General features: G+C 31.1%; 1 protein-coding gene across 3 annotated transcripts in view; it reads left to right on the top strand.

Moving 5' to 3' along the window:
- The window catches only part of LOC134691447 (probable serine/threonine-protein kinase yakA), a 48,995-nt gene that overhangs the window by 14,655 nt on the left and 13,049 nt on the right, over positions 1–21,291 (top strand). For 2 of the 3 annotated variants that reach the window (XM_063551980.1, XM_063551981.1), the window contains exons 4-11: positions 6,297–6,393; positions 7,036–7,102; positions 13,720–13,836; positions 14,199–14,289; positions 15,117–15,192; positions 15,845–15,939; positions 18,769–18,898; positions 19,614–19,696. In XM_063551980.1, coding sequence (XP_063408050.1) covers positions 6,297–6,393; positions 7,036–7,102; positions 13,720–13,836; positions 14,199–14,289; positions 15,117–15,192; positions 15,845–15,939; positions 18,769–18,898; positions 19,614–19,696 — 756 coding nt within the window. Of the gene's footprint in view, positions 1–1,359; positions 3,568–6,296; positions 6,394–7,035; positions 7,103–13,719; positions 13,837–14,198; positions 14,290–15,116; positions 15,193–15,844; positions 15,940–18,768; positions 18,899–19,613; positions 19,697–21,291 lie in introns of those variants that run through there. The other variant, XM_063551982.1, reaches the window with a different exon arrangement.

Genomic DNA, 21,291 nt, shown 5'->3' with positions numbered 1-21,291 from the left:
TTTAAAATTAATGGGACGAAAACAAGAATATTGAGGCTTTCAAAGGGGAATTTTTGTATTAATGGGATGAAAACAAGATTATTGCGGCTTTCATAGGGAAATTACTGCGATGAAAACATAGTATTGAGACTTTCAAAGAGGGATTTGAGAATTAAAGGGAAGGAACTCAAAAGAAAGCATTGTAATTAAGAAACTACAGGGTTAACATGCAAATAAACGTATTTGATTCAATTGATTTACCAAAAAACAAATTGTGGAGAGTTGTCTCATTGACACTTGTACCACATCTTCGTATATCCATATTATGTTGTAGCCAGCTGATATATTTATCTTGGGGTTCCAGTTGAAATAAAGGGCAATAATTGATATATGCAGGGGAGACAATTTAAGAAAAAAACATTAAGTTAAATCTTAATGTGGTTCTATAAGTTGATCTCTGGTATAAAAGTATGCTATGATTATTTGTTACCAGTATATGAATGTAGATTTGTTTTTGATGGTCTGATAATATCATTCTTTCATCATCCATAAATTCTTCAGAAATTGTTGTCATTATCAAATTTATAACCATGCTGAAAAAACAATTTCTGGACAATTACACGATTGATGATATTATGGGCCATTCAAAAACAACATTATTTAACATAATTATGTAAAAATATAACTGAATATTACACTACCGTTGAGATGTGTGAACATACATTGTTTTTATACCGTAATTAACATAATTAATATCATCAATTTTGAAATATTATTATACATGTACTTATTATACATGTACATGTACAGTGTAAGCCAATTCTCTACTGTTATGTGTGAACATACATTGTTTTTATACCGTAATTACAATGTAACATTTAATTAATATTATCAATTTTGAAATATTGTTATACATGTACATGTACAGGGCAAGCCAATTCTCTACTGGTATTTTGACATTATATCTAATTCAATAAAAGGACTTTTAATTTATTGAATATGTAAAAGCACCAATTAAAAAAACTGAAATACCAATTATAATTCTAAAATCCATAAAAATTTTGATTCATGAATATTTTAAACTATTTTCACTGAAGGGACTGAGCTATCTTTGTTCCTATCGAGATCAAAAATTGATTTTCCATTATTTTTTTGTGTTAGAAATTCTTTGAAAATGTGAAAAAAGTATAAATTGAGTTGACATGCTTATTGGAAATATTTTTGAATTTAGGTTGAATAATTGGTTCATTATTTTGTTTGATATAATATTGTTTCGAAAGTACAAATTCTTTGAAAATTTGAAGAAATATATAAGAATATATATATTATATATATATATAGGAAATAAATTGTACCTTTGACAGGAGAGTTTAATTTTATTCGATTGTCAACTGTGAAAGGAAAAAAAAAATAAAAAAGTTTTGAGTTTAGATTTGATGAAAGGTTTGAATAGTTGGTTCATTTCTTTTGTTTGATAGAATACGTTTGATATCAGTTAGTCACTAATTGAATGAAGATTTGATTACAATGACAAACAATTCTTTCAAAGCTTTCCAATCAATAAATGAATCAGAGCCCTTGACTTTTAAAAAATAACCATTTTCTTTGTTCCGCATTCAAGCCTCAGTGGCCTATAAAGTTCATGATGCTTTTTAAATTTACGATCTTTGTATACATTTATGGATTAAGGAAATTGCAGACAAACATCTGAAAAAGACTTTGGGTCTAATTACGCTACGTTAAAACTGCAATGACATTGATTTTTTAGAGATGATTCCTACCGCTTGCTTGCTTGCTTTGCATATTGGGTAATTTCTTCAAATATTGATCTATTCGGAGAAAAACATTCTGATTAAGTTTTAAGGTCCTTTGTTCTTGTCCATTACTATGGGATGAATGTGCAGTAAAAAGCATCATTTCTTTAAAATTTATCCAGACATGTTGTCACATTCAATGTTGTGATGTTTCGTCTTCGTGTTCCGTGTGTAGTATAGGATTGTGATGTCCGAATGCTGATGTTAAGTGGTTAAGGAGTGAGAAACATCTATTAGGAATTGATTATAGATCTGAATACAGTTTTGCAATGTTAAATGTCTAGATTTAAATGGGAAAACATGGAATTAACAATACTGTAGGATTGATTGAGTCCTGCATTGGTTTGAATATTTAGATAAACGTACATTTTTTTATTACAATACTGTGACAGAGGCAAATAATATTTATTTAATTCCAATGGGGAAGCAGAAAACAATTTCTTTGGAACAAAACAGGATTAATTTTCAAATCTGGTACAATAACATAATTCGACAAAGTTAATAACAATAAAAATAATGAGTTGTTGATAAATAACATAGAAGAGACAATATTAAAGTCGTGTTAAAATATCAACTTTTCCAATTCTGGAATTTGTGTTAAATTAATTCATAATTGGTATTGGACAGACTGTTGGATGAAATGAAAAGTAGACCTATTTTGAAAATTAAATATAGTTATTCCAGAGCTTTGTCTAAATGACAATAAATTCATGAATGATGGAGCAAAGCAAGTGATATATATATATATATAGTGAAAGTTTGATAAAAATAACATAATTGATGAACTGAGAGCTAAAGACATGTTATAATGTAAAAAACCACAGGATAAAAAAAATTAAATCAGAAAGACAAACTATAAAAAGAATCATGCTCTAGTGATTCCTAACTCAAGACTGTAGATAAAGGGTTTACATGATGACAGATAAAATAAACATATTGATCAGGATGAATATGAGGGAAAGAACATCTGGTTGTAATTAATGATTGGTCAGTTAATTAATTACAGTATCTTGGACCCTAGGGGGTGCAGATTGAAAGGATTGCAGGGGTAGTGAAAGATGATAGAGACATTTATAACTATGCAGATAGAAAAAGACTGGTTTTATTAACTGAAAGCGTTTTTTGTGGAAGATTCCAAGAAACAGTTAAATTCTAAATGGAATATTAAAAAAAAAATAAACTGATTTTCATCATTAAAAGTGCGGATATGTTTTAACATTTACATAATTGATATAGTTGAATGTTTGACAGTTAAACTTTGATAATGTTGAAAGGTCAACGGAATATGAACAAACGGTTAAATGTTATTACATGAAATTGATGTAATTGAAAAATCATATTTCTACATTTCCCTAGAGTGCCTCGTTAACTGATAAATTTCACAATAGAGTGGTAGAGTCATTGATGATTTAATGAAGTGGTGATATCCTGTGGGAGGCCCCACATTTATTACACACACATTCACAGCAGCCTATTTTACGTGTGTTGTTCTACAGTAGTTTGTCAGACTTTGTAAAGTGATACTACACACTAAACATACTGGATGCTGATTGCTCCTCAGACATTCTGAACTCCTTGGCTCTTTTGGTTTATTTTGAGGGAAGTATCTAGAGGCACTATTCAGTAGAGAATGAGAGTTGATGGGATATACAGCAACAAAGAATGGGGGAAAATGCCGGCCACACACTATAATCCTTCTGGCACCGGTTACAATAGTTACAAATATGACACTGGACAAACCTCTTACCAAAGCTCATATCGTAGTCGATTTCTTGTGAGTTTTTTGTCAACTTTTATTAAGTTTTAGGGAGAGAAAAATTCAAGTGAAATTCTGTGATTTTTTGGCTGGGAATTTTAGTTCGGACTTCTGGATGATTTCTGCTTATAAGTATCTAAGTATTTAGAATAAGTATTTGAAATTCAGATTTGGATTTAATTGTTCTCTAAATTACTGAGTGTTTTGGAATATTTATTCGTTATATCAGAAAGATCTGTATGGAAATTGAGGATTCTAAATGAGGGATTGTTTCTTATAAACAAAATATCAGTGACCAAACAGCTTTCAATATAAGTGGAATTAACTTGCAGTATTAGTGTTTTTGGATATACTTTTTTGTAGCTTTGAATATTTTTTTATGGATTTAAAGTATGAGAAAATTCCAATCAGATGAATGTTTTAAGATTACCAGGTGTAGTAGCACTTCCAGAGCTTCTGTTAGATAAGTTTTTATGATTGTTTTGGTGCAGACAGTAGTTTATTTGACCTGATTTTCCCCAGATGTTTTAAATCTCATAATCTCCTAAGATAAAGAGGATTAACTTAAAAGTTTGCTTTGATTTTGATCAAATTTTATTATAAGATGAGTTTTTACGAACTTCATGTAATCATGCAAGTTATTTATTCTGTTTTGTTCTAAATTATCAATGTATACTTCATTGTTTCTAAGATGTCATTCAACACCACAAAAATGTCACATGTGTTTTGGAAAAGAACTAGATCTCATTAAGTCACTAAATTCTTCAAATCAAAATTTCCTAGAAACTACTTTAGTTATCAATGATTAGCTATAGGCCCAACTGATATTAAAAGGACATTTCCTTTGATGTTAAAATTTTCAACAATATGATTTTTGTGTCCTAATTGTTACCAAACATGACACTTATACATATATATATATATATACATGTATATTGTTTACATGTCATTGAGGGGTTGGCCAGGTCAAGTGTACTAAGTGTACTTAGATGTACTTTGGTTAACAAGTTTTGTAGTATGGGAAACAGAAATAAATTCCTTAATGGTTAGAATGATAGAGGTCAAAATCACCTGTTTGGTCACTGATCCCTATTTCCTGATGCATTCTTTCATCTTGAATTATTTTAATAGGTATTTAACTGATAAAGTTTGTTCTGTTTTGATATTCTGATAATGGAAGTTAAAAAAATAACTTATTGACATTTTTGAGCTAGAAAAAATTGCTTACCTGTACAGAAAAAATGTATTTATTTCAAATATAGGTAATTGTTGATGAACTATTCAGCCTTTAATTTGATTATTAAAATAAAGTTGTTTTATATCTTCAGTGAAAAAAGTGCAAAGATGAATGATGATAGATAAATTAATCAGTTGAAGTTTCGTTTTGAAAATAAATATGTTATGTTCACACATCTCGCGTAGGTAAAAACTTGCCATATATGTGAAGAGACATCAGATGCCAGCTACAGATTTAAACATAAACAAGAAAAGAAAGGTTTTCTACAGGGCTTATATTGTATTGTTTTATGTATACCCAACTTTGAATACATCTTACATCCTATGTTTAATTCAATGGAAAATTAACCTTTAAAGACACCTTAAAAGTATGTGTTTAAGGGTTCCACACTAATAGAATAAATAACTGTTTTGTTGAGAAACATTCTCATGTAAATAAAAAAATAATTGTTTTCTGGGGGATGAATAAATATTTATAAAACTTTTAGCTTAGCACAAAGATTCCCAGTTAAATGTAATTATGGAAACCCTAATCAGATAAATTAGTATTTGGTTGTTCCCACCAGTTAAGTTCTCTATATGCCTTCTGCAATGGTTTAATTTATATTGATTGTTTAAGTCCATTATGATACAATTGGTCATTTGTTTTCAGGGATATTCTTAAATAATAAATCAATGTTTGAATAAATTGCCTTTGATTTGTGATCATGTATTTTCCTATTTCTTAGTACGTTGGCTGAGGGAGATATGATTTAAGTGGGTAAGACTGAAGATAAAAAAATGATAAGAAATATCTCACCAGGAAGAAGCAGTAAAGTTATTTATCGTGGAGAAGATTTATGGAATGAGAAATAAGAAAAAAACAGAGATCTGCATGTACAGTTAATTACTTCCTTGTCCTTCTACTAAGTGCAACGTTAAACCACTGTAAACATAGAATCAATTCTCCATAACTTCCACTTTATTTAATTTAGTTACATGTACTGCACAGTAAACAATATAAAAACCCATAATGCCAGACAAAAAAATAACTAAGTGTTTGATCCAGAATTTTTTATAAATGTGGGCCCACTGATTACCTAAAAGGAGGCCCGCTTTAATCATGCTTCAGTGATTCCCTATATAATCAACCAAATTTTTCTGAGAGGGGGGGGGGGCTCTGAAATTATGCATTAGGCTTTGTTAGAAAGATTAAAAAGTCTGTTTGCTGAATCTTGGTCTTTGATGTCTTTTCACATTAAAAAGCAAGCAAATAAAATAAGTATAAATGACGTAAATTGAATAATAATAATAATGTGTATAGATTGGTAAATTGTTGTTATGTGACAAAATCTTTACTTGGTTGTCTCCTTCCAAACATTTTATTCTGCTGGTCCATCCTGAATGATCACATAAATTATCGTGGGCTGTAACGAAACATCAAACATGATGAACCTTGACCTTTGGTTGCCTTGGTGATTGTGTGTGTGGCGGACATTGGTGGATTGTTGATTGGGATTGTGTACTTACAGCAAGACCAGAAAGATACAAGTGAACAGGGAACATGCATTGCAGACGACGACGATGGTCACCTGATATATCAAGCGGGAGACTTGCTACAAGCTAGATGTACTTCCATTTTCGTAATGTTTAGCCTAGAATTATATTTCATGTTTTTGTGCCTGCTCTTTGGACCATTAATGTAACCTTCTGTTTTATTACAGAATTATCTCCCTTTGATTTTGACAGAATTATGTCCCCTGATTTTACTGCTTTCTTTATTTGTAGCACAGTTTTCAACCAAAGCTGTGCTTGTGTTTGTTTTTAATTCTTTTTTTTTCACAATACTAGCATTTATTTATTAATCAGAAAGAAATTTGGGGAGATATATGTATGTGGAAGGACTTTGCACATTATGTTTATTAATTATCTCTCAAAATTGGAGGTAGATGAGTTACCTGCCCTTATGTATTGTAATTTACATTGTACAACGATACATTCAGGAGGGTGAAAATTTCATGAAAATGCTGCACAAAGGGGTTAAATGAGAATGACTTTCTCAGGGATGGGATAGGGCAACGGAAAGGGGAAAGGTACTACTGCTACAACTCAACAATTTACACACAAACATAAAACATCTTGGGTCGTCATGACCACATTATAAACAGGAATCAGGAGAGACATGCAGTTGTTATTCCCAGTTTGGGTTGGGGGGAGATGGCATATATTGCCATTTAGATCAGATTTTATCTGCTGTGTTGACTTTTTCAGATGAAGTGGCATCCACCTTAGGAGAAGGAACTTTTGGAAAAGTTGTCGAAGTCAAAGATGTGCACAGGTAAGTCTGGATTTTACAAGTAACTACAGTATCATAATATCTGTGAAAAGAGTTTCAAAATAGTCTTTTTTCCTGCAGTGCTTATGATATGTTAAATGATATAAACATTGAGCCTGTTCAAAAGATGAAATCATAGAATGATTAATTTTCAAAGAAGGGAGATTTGTGATATTGTGATTTTTAGACTATAAAAAAAATGGCCATGGGTCTTTTTTGGCCCACTGTGACTTAAAAAAGTGCAAATTTATTGACCAAAATTTACTAATTTCCTTGACGGTTAGATGTTGAAGTGTTTGTTGAGATCCCACACAGTCCTTACAATAAACTTTAAAATCTTCAATGCCTGTACACTACAGATGATTTTTACAGGCCAGAAAGGAATTTTACCAACCTGGGCTCCTGGGCATGTGGTTCTTTGTGTGAAGACTGGTTATACACATACTATAAATATAACACACCCCTTTCTGTATTAAAGTTATATTTCTTGTCTGGTATCATTTCAAATTTCACATTGGACATTTCTTGGTCAACAAAACAATAAAAGATATGTTTATAGGCAGCCCCAGTCTGTTCCCTTCATTTTATACCATGTCAAACTATTCATTCTTTGTGTTCAGGCTAAGAATGATTTGTAAGTGATGAGAAATATTCTAACCACCATAGTTTTGTGATATTAAACACCTGTTTTACTGTTTGTACAAGATGAATGAAATCTTAAGTCTGATGGAAAGTGAAGATAAGACTTCTGTAAATATTTATTGGATAATCCCCAACTTTTCTAAATATTTATTGGATAATCCCCGGCTAGGTGTCTGCAATGTAATCTGTTGGATGTAGGCTGTTATCTTTGGCTTTCTCTGTTTATTTTGTTTGATAGACTAGAGATCTTTCTAAAACCCATGTTCCTGAAAGGGGGAATGGGACGTTAATCTTGTGAAGATAGGACTTTTGTAAATATTTCTTGGATAATCCCCAACTTTTGTAAATATTTCTTGGATAATCCCTGGCTAGGTGTCTGCATTGCAATCTGTTGGATGGAAGCTGTTATCTTTTATTTTCTTGTGTTTATGTTGAATAATAGAATAGAGATCTTTCTAAAATCCATGTCCCTATAATAGGATAAAAAAAGGGGGTGGGGGTAACCTTGTTGTAGAATTGATATTTAACATTGAAAGGACAGGAATCACAATTTTTTTGGAAATTTGGAAAAATTGTAATTTGTTGGTTTGGTTTAATTCTGCTTTGTAACCTTTTGAAATTTTCACTCAACTTAACATTTAAATACATGGTTTAAAAAAAAGCAAAGATTGGTATCACATAAACTATGAGCATTGAATAAGCAAAAAATACTGGTATCTTTTGGTGTTGGCTAGCTAAACAATTTAAGCTTATTTTTAACTCTTTTATTTTTCCCTGCCATATAGGATTACCTGATAAACTTGAAAGTATATTTGAACCAAGTTTTCATCTGCAAAATTATGTAGGTTGCCCCCTTGGTTATCCTATAAAATGATAAAGCAATATATTGTTCTCTGATTTAACCTGTATTATCTGTTTAATGCCAGTTATTGAAATCCAATACCATCGAGCAAAATTCAATCCCTCTAATTATTCTTAAGTGGATAAGAGTTATTTCATCGATATTTCATTCATAAAATGTATTATAATAATCAGTATTTTGTTTTCTATAATTTACGAAAAATTCCACTACAGAAAATTAGGCAGATTGATTCTAAAACTGTATATAATAGAAGCTGAAAATAGAACAAAAACATAATTTGATGTTAGGTTTAATTATCTTGTATATATTTCTACTTGAGTATAAAAATAGATTGTCTGGATTTATCATCACAAGTTCTGGGTGTGTTTTAGGCACAATGTTCCATAGAAAACAGAGCCAATATTTTGCACAGATCATTAGAAACACTAACAGCAACTGTCCAACAAATTAGTCTGATGTTTGTCATCAGTGGCATCATTACACATATATTTGTGTGTGTACACACATTGTACATTAGATGTAGTCATCAATCATGTACATGTATTCTTGTACATAAGATGCAGTCTCACTAAGTAGTAAATTAATTGCACTGATGGCTTTTTAAACACAGCCATTTGGTTTTTGGTTTGAACTAACATTATCCAATGTGTCCATCAAATATGATTCAAGTCATTAGCTGGTTTCGTGATTTGGATTTATTTGAATTAATAAGAAAATGCCTGGCATAGGCTTACATGATGACATATGCATTTACAAATGTACCTACAGATGTAGTTCATATTTTTTTCTTCAAAAAAGGGTTTCAAAGTAATGATTGTATTTTATAATGGTGCTAGGATTGATTTGACAAGATTTTAATTGACATACATATCCCTGTTCTGTAGTTGTAGGATTTATAATAAAACTAGTGTTTGCTGAATGTCCAGTGGCAAATATTTCATGCATATATCAAGACAACTAATGAAAATATACAATTTGTCCAGTTTGCTTGGGATTTAAAAAAAAAAATCCAAAGTCAGTCTGGATATAGGAATATGAAGAGTATGTAAACAAATAATCAAATTCTTTTTGCCATCGGTTGTATTTTTATTTAACACTCAATATTTTGAAATCTATTTTCTTCTTCTGATATTTAAAAGTAAAGATATCACAACTTGCTATTGGCAGTACTTCCTGACTTTATTGTTTAGAGATCAGACGATCTGTACATCTGACATATATTGAGGTAATTATTATCCACCAGACTTTGGCAGATGTCTTCCTGTAGGATGATAATTACAGACTTGTACATATCATTACACCATCAGAACTATTTTATGCATACCATCAATTATTCATTGATTGTTTATAGAAAATAAGGAGTAAATATTTGATATTAGTTTTCATGCATGAAATTGATTTGTTATATAATGCTCATTAGGCCAAAATTTTTATTTTTCTGTTACATTGTCTCAAAATTAGGGTTCTTGCTCCATCTCCCCCCTCCAAAACTTAATATGGCTTTTATGGCAGATATTTGTGCCCCTGTGGAAGGGAAGGGGCATTGAGTTTTGACTCCTGTACAACTAATGCCGTCCATATGTCCCAAAAATTGGTTTCTGTTCTCTAAATTTAGTTTGCCTCAACCAATTGATATGACACATGACACTGAAACACAATGCTTATTGCCACAAAACACAGATCAAGTTATAATTTTGGTGGCGTCACTTTTACCAATTTAGAGTTATGCCAATTTACAAATGGATAAATTGCTACAATTTTACTTATCCTTACTCTAACTTTAGTTTTGTCTCATTTGAATGTTGTGAAACTCATACACAACACTCATTACCACAAAACATTGAAATGTGCATTTAATACTTTCAAAAGTAACAAAACTACATCAAAACTTGATTTTAGATTTTAGTAGAATATTATGTAAGCCTTAGTAATGCTGATAGAATGTAGAAGTTTGTGGTTTGTAGAGGATGTTCAATCACTGCTTCAATTAACAATGATTCACTGTTATAAGGTTGGGAAGTTTGTTTTCACCACAGTTCTTAGAGAGGATAACCACTTACATATACATATTTATCGCTATTTTGTGCATTTTTCCTTTGATCTTTTTTTGTGATAATTTTCATATCATGCTTCTCGCTTGATATGGAAAAATTATTGCTAGAAACTAAGGAGCCACGTGGCGTTGCTAACGAAATTGACATTGAAATTGACAAGGTCGTCACAGGTAAAATAGCGATAAACAGATTATCATTGGTCATCTCAACTCGATTGCTTTTCTCACTTTCGCTGTTCCAGCTCAAGCAAGAAAATCAATCTCGTTGAGATAATCAACGATAATCTATAAATATCTCTAAGGGAAAGTTAAATCTCTGGCTGCATAAGCTAAAAGGGGTAAACATTCCATTCATAGAATATTTAATGAAGAAAATTTAACACTAGAAGGCCAAATGTTTATAAACATGATTAGCAGTCTGTTATAAACACAATTATATAAATAGGTTTACTATCTGGCATCAATAAGTGGTGCATTTTGGCTTCAAACTGTAGATCTTGAAAATTGTGCATTTTCATTTAATGGAATTTCCCTTTGTATTTTAATTACATCTCACAGTTTTACCAGTATTCATTAAGTAGCAATTATAAATGCACACACATTATTTCTTAAATTTACAGTACTTAATTTTATTCCCAGTTCATTCAGTTTATTTTCAAAGTTTTTTTTAGAGTAGAACTAACAATTTTTTCTGAAGTGGGATAGGTACTTGATCTCAGTTATAGATTTCAGTTATATAAATAAAAAAAAATGTCATGGTAATATCCTAACTTATTTTGCCTACGTGCATACCAACCTGACTAGGAATAGACTTAAGGTCATGAAAAAATCAGTAGTGGTTACCATGGTAACTGTTATCTAAACAGAATGTGTATATTTCCTGCTGCATTCTTCACAAGTTTTATCACTGATACATGGGATATCAATCAGAAATTAGGAAAAAGACATCAGTTAGTACTGTAGGGGCTCAGTAAAGGGGGTTATCAGGCAGTGTTCATGGTGTTAATGGGGTGGGAAGACTCAACAGGGGAGGGGGGATTATCAGGCAGGTTTGATGGGGACAGGGAGGCTCATCAAGGGGTAACTGGGTTTTAAACAGTAAAATTAAAGAATACTGAACTCCAAGGAAAATTTCTTGAACTCAATTTTTCTGCTCTCCCTTGACACCATTTGCGAGTGTGGTTTTGAGGAAACAATGAAAGTCCGTCAGAAGGGGGCGATAAATGGCTGATCCGTGTTAAGAGAGAGCCATATCTCTTGCAGGTTAAAGACACCCTTGTAGATTTTGAAAAAGAGTAGGCTAATGATACTACAAGGCAGCACTCGCACCCGCAAAGTGGAAAGGGATTAATATAAGTTGCAAAACTTGTTTCCCAATCCACTATAAATAAATATGTTTTAACTAAGGAAAATTCAAAATAGAAAGATTCTAATCAAATGGCAAAATCAAAAGCTCAAACACATCAGAGGAATGGACAACAACTGTCATCTTCCTGACTTAGTTATCATGCAGTGTTAATGGGGAGCTCAGCAAGGGGGCTACTGGATTATCAAGCAGTTAATGGGGGCTTTGAAGCAGGGTGTTAGATTTAAGATTTTTAATTCGTTTTGAATTTGTGCCATAAGTATTTTGCTTTAAGCATATTAAGTTAATAAGTCTTGTATTGACCTACAATGGTTGATAACAGTGATTACTTGTTCTATTAGACAAGAAAATTCCTAATTTTATTCAGTTAATAGAAAATGGGATGGACTGATTGATTGTTATTTGAATAATAATGTCCAGTGGAAAATATTTCATACATGTATAGAACTAGAACCAAGTTGAAGTCTGTAGATCTTTGAACCTAGGTGGATACATTTTTGTAGTTGTCTAATTGCAATCATACCACATCTCCCTATTGTTATCTTATCTAGAACATTGTCCAGTGTCTGTGAATAAATTAGCAATGTTGCTATAGTCTTCAGATGGTCTTTTTCTGAATTTTCTATTATGGCAGTTTAAATCTTTTTATTTTTATAACAAAATCAACATCAAAACCAAATCACTTGTGATGAATTTTGATAAAATGAACAAAATGTTTAGCATCCAAATTTTAATGTTAACAAAATAATTATCATGTGATGAGATTTGTTAGCCACCTGCTTCAGTAAAATCCAAACTGTTGTAAAAGATCTGTTATCAAGATTCAGCTTTGTATGTTTTGATAAAAAGTCAATTAAATATCAAATTTTTGTTGCAGTTTAAACTTAATAATTCATATTTTATCTATTGATAACTCCTGCTACAGCATATATATAACAAAGAAGTATGAACTGAGGGGCATGATTGGGGTTTATATAAAATAATTTTATTTGCAATGAAAAAAATACAGGCATGAAGACCCTTCATTGATAACCTCATGAATTTGGAGGCTGAAAGGGGGCATAACGGGAAGAAAAAAAATTACACTGTTATGAACAAAACATGTCGGATATTTGTTTATGTGACTGAAACCAAACCGTGCATAAAAACTTATTAAAAGACAATATGAGTTTAAAGAGTTCCTAAGAGATTGAAATGATCTAGTATATATTTGTTTAGGGGCCAGCTGAAGGACGCCTCCGGGTGCGGGAATTTCTCGCTACATTGAAGACCTGTTGGTGACCTTCTGCTGTTGTTTTTTTTTATTTGGTCGGGTTGTTGTCTCTTTGACACTTTCCCCATTTCCATTCTCAATTTTAGTTAGTATAAGTCAAATGAAATGAATGATGCTGTTTTATTTTATGCCGTGCATTGTGTCACATCACACGCTCGTGCGGGTGGTTGACTTCAATCTTAATTAACTAGGATTCATATTGAAGGTAAGTGGTTTTGACCAGGCACTACAGCTTCCTCCACCAATAAGAACTGGCCGCCAGGAAATAGTCCAAAAGCGGTGCTTAAAACACCAAAAATAAAAATATCAAGTTGGTACATCACAGGTTGTGAATTTGAGCCCATCAATTCACAATGTCATGAATGTAGTATATATATATATATATATATATTGTGTAAATAATTATTTTCTTCTTTTATTGTAGAAATCAGGAACATATTGCCTTGAAGATCATCAAAAACATAGAAAAGTACAGAGAGGCCGCCAAACTAGAAATCAATGTCTTAGAAAAAATACGGGAAAAAGATCCTGAAGGAAGATAGTAAGTGCAAATTTATTGACCAAATTTATAATTTTTCTTCTACTGTCATCTCGTCATATTTTTAAATCCACGGGTCATATTTATTGCGGTTTGAGACTTAAGTAAATATTGTCAGTCTTGCCCATATTTTGGCCAAATATTTGTGCAAATTAAAAAGTTTCCATAGATATTCTTAGACTTGTTGTATCTCTTTCTCAGATACAAGTTGTTCAGAAAATAAATCAAATTTCATATTTAATGATATACCATCATGGCTTTTTACTATCACAAAATTTGTGTATTTTGAAAAATTTCTTAATTATCCTTGTTTGATTTCAAATTTGATTATATATATATATACTCACTGTATTTTTCTTTTTCAGCCTATGTGTTCAGATGATGGAATGGTTTGACTACCATGGTCACATGTGTATAGCTTTTGATATGTTAGGTCTCAGTGTATTTGATTTTCTGGTACGTTTACTTAGATATAAGAAGATGTGGTATGAATGCCAATGAGACAACTCTCCATCCATTTCATAATTTGTAAAAGAAAAATCATTATAGGTCAAAGTACAGTCTTCAACACAAAGCCTTGGCCCAGACTGAAATGTTAAATAACTACAGAAAAGTAAACCTTAACCTTGAACAAATAACCTTGCCTTCAAATTGAAAATTGTACACAGGTTAAAAAAATACTTTTCATTAAGGGGAAGAACAGAAATATTTTTACAAAATAAATAATTTTGTTGTTCAAAGTATGAGAAACAGAAGTGAAAATTTATAGTCATATGTAGTGCCTAAGAAAACATATAGAATAGAAGATGTCTTGACTATTTGATAGATGTATTAGAAAGCCCTAGTAACAGTTAAAGGTGATGTGATGTTACACAAATTTTGGTATGTTACATAATGAATGTCTGATGCATTTAAGACAAGTTTGAACCCCTTGTGTGGTAGATGCTTTAGATTCTATCTTCATTGACTAGGATTGCTGAAGGTCATAACTCTGTCAAGGAAGTCAGACAAGGTCAGATGAACCATGCCAGGCAGACATGTACAGCTAACAATGCTTCTATACAACATATATAGATGACTTATTACTTATAGTTGAAGAAAAATAGACTAAAATACAAAAACTTAACACTGTGCAATGAACCTTGAAAATGAGGTCAAAGTGGCAATAAACAGCAACAATAAATAAATAAATAAATGAAAATGACTTAAATGCGGGTATCTTCCTGCCAATATGTCATAATGTGAAGACCTATGATGTTAATATTTTGTCTTTTATTTTGCAGAAAGATAATCATTATATACCTTATCCATTAGATCAAGTACGACACATAGCATATCAACTGTGTTACGCAGTAAACTGTAAGTTATTTTTCCTGTAATGTATTAATTTGTGTCTTTTTTTCATTAAATTTTGTGATGCTGTGAATTCATTTAATTTCATGGACATTTTATTTTTTGGTTCAACGAAAATCTGCTTACCAGTCAGACAGTCTATAAAAAAATAATGTTAACCTAATTATTTACTATGGGATAATTTCTGATAAAAACTTGTTTGGCGATGGTTGTCCAAGTTTCCATTCAGAAGGAGACATTTACATTTAAACAATCCAAGAAGTAATTTTCTCAGGGTTCGAAATGAGCTGAAAAATTCCATGCATTTATAGAAAACAATTCAGATATTCTCCCACTTATATTCTAAAATTTTAAGAGTTCCTCAAGTGGAAGGTAGACATGTAATATTCAATAGTCCTGAGCACAAATAAAATGCATGAATAAAGGAATGGATGAATAGATTTGAGATATTAATCCCCATGCACTGTACATTTTTTCCAGAATACCATCGGAAATCATGATAGATAAACATATACATATTACATTAAATTAGTAGACAAGGCTGTATCTATGATAATAGAAATATCTATTAAAAGAAAAGCTCTGAGACTAAAAATGTTGAAACATACCTTACATTTTGATATGTCTATCAACTTTGTTTATTATTGTGTACTTTCAGTTTTACATGAAAACCACCTCACACATACAGATCTGAAACCAGAAAATATATTATTTGTAAACTCTGATTTTACCGGTGTATTTAATCCTAAAAAGGTAAGTCATTTTAACTGAGGCGGATTAAAAGCAAAGGGGCCTGTGCCTGCCCTTCCCCTACTTTTTGGGGAAATAATTGGATATCTTTATTTTGCACAAACATCAGAAAAACAACAACAAACAAAGCAAAAACTCCTCAAATTAACAAAAAAATAGAAAAAAAACAACAAAACAATAGGAAAAAAACTTTCAGCCATATTGTTAATAAATTATATCATATGGCGTAATTAATATCACATCTTTATCAACCTGAGACACCCAAGTTATCGCTATTTTGTGCATTTTTCCTTTGATCTTTTTTTGTGATAATTTTCATATCATGCTTCTCGCTTGAGATGGAAAAATTATCGCTAGAAACTAAGGAGGCCATGTGGTGTTGCTAACGAAATTGAGATTGAAATTGACAACATCGTCATAGGTAAAATAGCGATAAACAAATTATCATTGGTCATCTCAACTGGATTGCTTTTCTCACTTTCGCTGTACCAGCTCAAGCGAGAAAATCAATCTCGTTGAGATAATCAATGATAATCTATAAATATTGGATAATGGTTGATACCATGAGGGATATTGTAAAAGCCATATACACTTCATTTAAGAAAAAAATCAAAAATTTCTAAAACGATATATGTCCTCGTCTCAAGTTGATTTTTGACTTTATATGATGTAATGCATAAAGTAGGATTGACATTGACTGATTGTCTTGCACAATTTATTTGTATTTACTACGAAGAACTGTACATTCAGAAACTATTGCCTGCATTTATTATTGTAATTTTTAAGGAAGAGCAAAATTGCAAGATTAATTTTTGCAATCTCATTATTATCTGCATACAGTTACATTTACTGGATATAGGAATACAAGTTTTTATTACTGCAATACTCACCAAGTCGCATTATTTGCCTTTATCAAAACCACACAATTTATAGAGTACAATAATATCAGATTATTACATGGCATTTTTCATATCGCATGTATTATCAGCCCTAGAGCCGCATGGCTCGAGGGCTGATAATACAAGTGATATGAAAAATGACATGTTATGATCTTTTTATCATATGCTTCAACAGTAAAGAAAAATAACAGATCCTTTTACGTGGTTCCCGAGGTTTAAAGAGTAAAAACGTTCACGGACGTCGGACCCTAAATTTGATACATTCAATATGAAATTTTTCTATCATATGTCTCAACAGAGAGAAGAAAAACAACAGTTTAATATAAACGAATCGACAAAAAAAATAATTCAACAATATAAATAATGAACATTGTTTGGAAAAGTCATTTTTGTCGAGCCTTCGACTTTAGTCGAAAAAGCGAGACTAAGCGATCCTACATTCCGTCGTCGTCGGCGGCGGCGGCGTCCACAAATATTCACCCTGTGGTTAAAGTTTTTGAAATTTTAATAACTTTCTTAAACTATACTGGATTTCTACCAAACTTGGACAGAAGCTTGATTATGATCATTAGATAGTATCCAGAAGTAAATTTTGTAAAAATAAAATTCCATTTTTTCCGTATTTTACTTATAAATGGACTTAGTTTTTTCTGCGGGGAAACATAACATTCACTCTGTGGTTAAAGTTTTTAGAATTTTAATAACTTTCTTAAACTATCCTGGGTTTGTACCAAACTTGGACAGAAGCTTGTTTATGATTATAAGATAGTATCCAGAAGTAAATTTTGTAATATTGAAATTCCATTTTTTCCGTATTTTACTTTTAAATGGACTTAGTTTTTCTGTGGGGAAACATAACATTCACTCTGTGGTCAAAGTTTTTAGAATTTTAATAACTTTCTTAAACTATCCTGGGTTTGTACCAAGCTTGGAAAGAAGCTTGTTTATGATCATAAGATAGTATCCAGAAGTAAATTTTGTAAAAAAATAAATCCATTTTTTCCGTATTTTACTTTTAAATGGACTTAGTTTTTCTGTGGGGAAACATTACATTCACTCTGTGGTTAAAGTTTTTAAAATTTTATCACCTTTCTTAAACTATCCTGGGTTTGTACCAAACTTGGACAGAAGCTTATTTATGATCATAAGATAGTATCCAGAAGTAAATTTTGTAAAAAGATTTTTCCGTATTTTACTTTTAAATGGACTTAGATTTTCTTCCAGTTTACATTACATACAGTCTGCAGTTAAAGTTTTCAAAACATTTATTAGATTCATTAACTATCCTAGATTTTTACCATACTTGGACAGAAGCTTCTTACAATCATAAGATAGTATCAAGTGGAATATTTTTATTGATTTTTTTCCTCACTTTTGTTGAGCCTGCGATTTACAGCAAAAGTAGGCGAGACACTGGGTTCCGCGGAACCCTTACAAATTTTTTTTTAAGAAGCTTTCTAAATTATGTTTCAGAAAAAAATGAAAAAATGCATTTATTTAAAAATTTGATTGTTTTTTAATTATTTTAATTATTTTTATTATTTTACACGATATACTTTCCATTATAATTGTTTTGTACACTACTTTGTAATGTTTTTCACTGAAAACGTAGCATTGAAGTGTATTTTCTGGAATTGGCTGAGTATCACCGGAATGCCATGTGATAACGTAACGGAAAGGCATGTGATAACAATAGAAGCATGTGATAAACTTTTCATATCAGCCCGCTAAGCCCCAATTGGAAAGATATGAAATTTTCGTCAATTTAATGCTATTATCATACGGTAAAATTTATATGTTATTTAGTCTAAGTATATGATAATGCACATTATTTACATATGAATATGGTAAAAAGATTATGTCTAGTGGCACATTATTTACATAGGAATATGGTAAGAAGATTATGTCTAGTGGCACATTTTTGATTTTTCAGAAAAGAGATGAGAGAACAGTTAAATGTACAGACATTCGGTTGATAGATTTTGGTTCAGCTACATTCGATCACGAACACCATAGTACTATAGTATCAACAAGGCATTACAGAGCTCCTGAAGTTATATTAGGTAAGACCTGGAAACAAAAGTAAGTTAATTTAGTCAAGGCCAGTCTGCACCAATATCTTTTTTAACTTCTAGGCTGAAGACCAATATTATCACATTTTCCTGAAGTGTTATCAGTAATTTATTTGATTAAAAGTCATAATTGATAAACTTACAATGATACAGATTTACATGCCCTCCCTGTATTGGGGGGATTCCCTTGTCTCTCTGTACATCCCCAAGTTAGTTTCCATTCTCAAACTAAAGTTTGACCCCACCAAATTTTATAAAATTTATACAGAATGCTTATGACAAAACACAGATAAAGATTGAATTTTGGATGTATCTCTTTAATAATTCTGGAGTTATGCCCCTCCCTTTACAAATGAAAAATATGCTGAATTCTTCATTTCTGTTCTCTAACTTTAGTGTGCCTCAACCAATATTATGAAACTTATAAACAATGCTTATTATCACAAAATACAGATCAAGTATAAATTTTGGTAGTCACTTTCAACATTCTAAAGATATGCCTGTTTACAAATGGAAAAATTGCAGAGAATGTTTACTGATTTGTATCAGAGGTGTGTGCATCTCTGTACTACTAAAATCAGGATGTATTTTTGAATAATGACAAATTTATATATTATGGAATGCACAGCAAAGAAAATCTTTGTAGTTACAAAAATAAACAGGTAAAATTTTGGTAGATGTATATATTATATTTTTATGTTTTCAGAACTTGGCTGGGCTCAACCTTGTGATGTGTGGAGTATAGGGTGTATTATATTTGAATTATATACTGGTTTTACATTATTTCAAGTAAGTTGTTTAAATTTCATTTATGAGTTATTTTATTAAGTTTAGAGTTCAAGAATTTATTATTTATTGGATATCTGATTTTTTTTTCAAATTTAAGACTTTTAGGCATTTTGATAGAAAGTTAAGGTTATTTTAAATAAATAGATGTCAACTCTAATGAAGAATAAGTAATTATTAAGTTGATATTTAAAAAAGGGGGGTATACTGTTTTACCTCTGTCTGTCTGTCCGTCCCATGAATATTTTTCGTCGCATTTTTCTCAGGAACTACAATACAAGGATTTCTGAAATTTGGTTTCAGGGTTTATCTAAGTCAGCTATACCGTGTGATGCGTTTTCAGATTGATCACTTGACAACTTCCTGTTTACCGAACACTTGTATGATTTTACACATGATAGCCAATTTGAAAATTTTCGTCACACTTTTCTCAGGAACTACAATACAAGGATTTCAGAATTTATATAAGTCAGCTTTACCGTGTGATGCGTTTTCAGATTCATCACTCGACAACTTCCTGTTTACCGAACACTTGCATATTTTTACACTATTTATTTTTTCGTCGCATTTTTCTCAGGAACTACAATACAAGGATTTGGGTTTATCTAAGTCACCTATACTGTGTGATGTGTTTTCAGATTAATCACTTGACAACTTCCTGTTTACCGAACACTTGTATGATTTTACACATAATAGCCAAGTTGAAAATTTTCGTCACACTTTTCTCAGGAACTACAATACAAGGATTTCTGAAATTTGGTTTCAGGATTTATATAAGTCAGCTATACCGTGTGATGCGTTTTCAGATTCATCACTCGACAACTTCCTGTTTACCGAACACTTGCATATTTTTACACTATTTATATTATCCACTTGCAGCGGGGGTATCATCAGTGAGCAGTAGCTCGCAGTTTCACTTGTTGAATATGCCTTTAGTTGAACCGAGCAATACTTAAGTACCCACTCATGATTTTTATTTTCTCAAGAATTATAGTTATTTTTTTTAATTGTTATAGCGACCCCTATTGAACCTTTCCATAGATTCACCTGCAAGTTACCTGTCCATTTAAAATTTTGGCAGTTCTATTGTCTCATCTAACAAATACAACAGGTATTGTTCTCTGTATAGTTTATTCACTCAGACCTTTAAATTTCTTCTAAGAGAAATCTATCACTCATTGATTAATCTACCAGAGTAAAAAAAATATCTGCTAAACTGATAGAAATACCATGTTTCACATAAAAAAAAAAAATGCTTGTGATTTCATGTTTATTAAACATTTATAATATTTTTTTTCAATCTGTTCAAAATAGATAAAAATTTAATCATAAAAAGTTTGTTTAAAAAAAAAGTATTGTTCGTATGAAAATTTGCATCTTTTAGTTATTGTTTAGTTATAGAATACTTTAAAGAAGGCCTTGATACATGTATATAAAAATCACCATTTTTAGGTTGTTTTTTTTTTGGAAATAGTAATATATATAACTTTTATTAATTTTTGAATCAGTGTTTACATTCAACAGTTTGAAAATATAATACATTCAAACTCATATACAGTTTTAATATTATAGTCAACATGTTATTTCCATCAATTAAG

Source organism: Mytilus trossulus, chromosome 11, assembly GCF_036588685.1.
Source record: "Mytilus trossulus isolate FHL-02 chromosome 11, PNRI_Mtr1.1.1.hap1, whole genome shotgun sequence".
Lineage (NCBI taxonomy): Eukaryota > Metazoa > Mollusca > Bivalvia > Mytilida > Mytilidae > Mytilus > Mytilus trossulus.
Note: the sequence above shows the minus strand (reverse complement) of the source record. Positions and strands in the feature narration are given on the sequence as shown.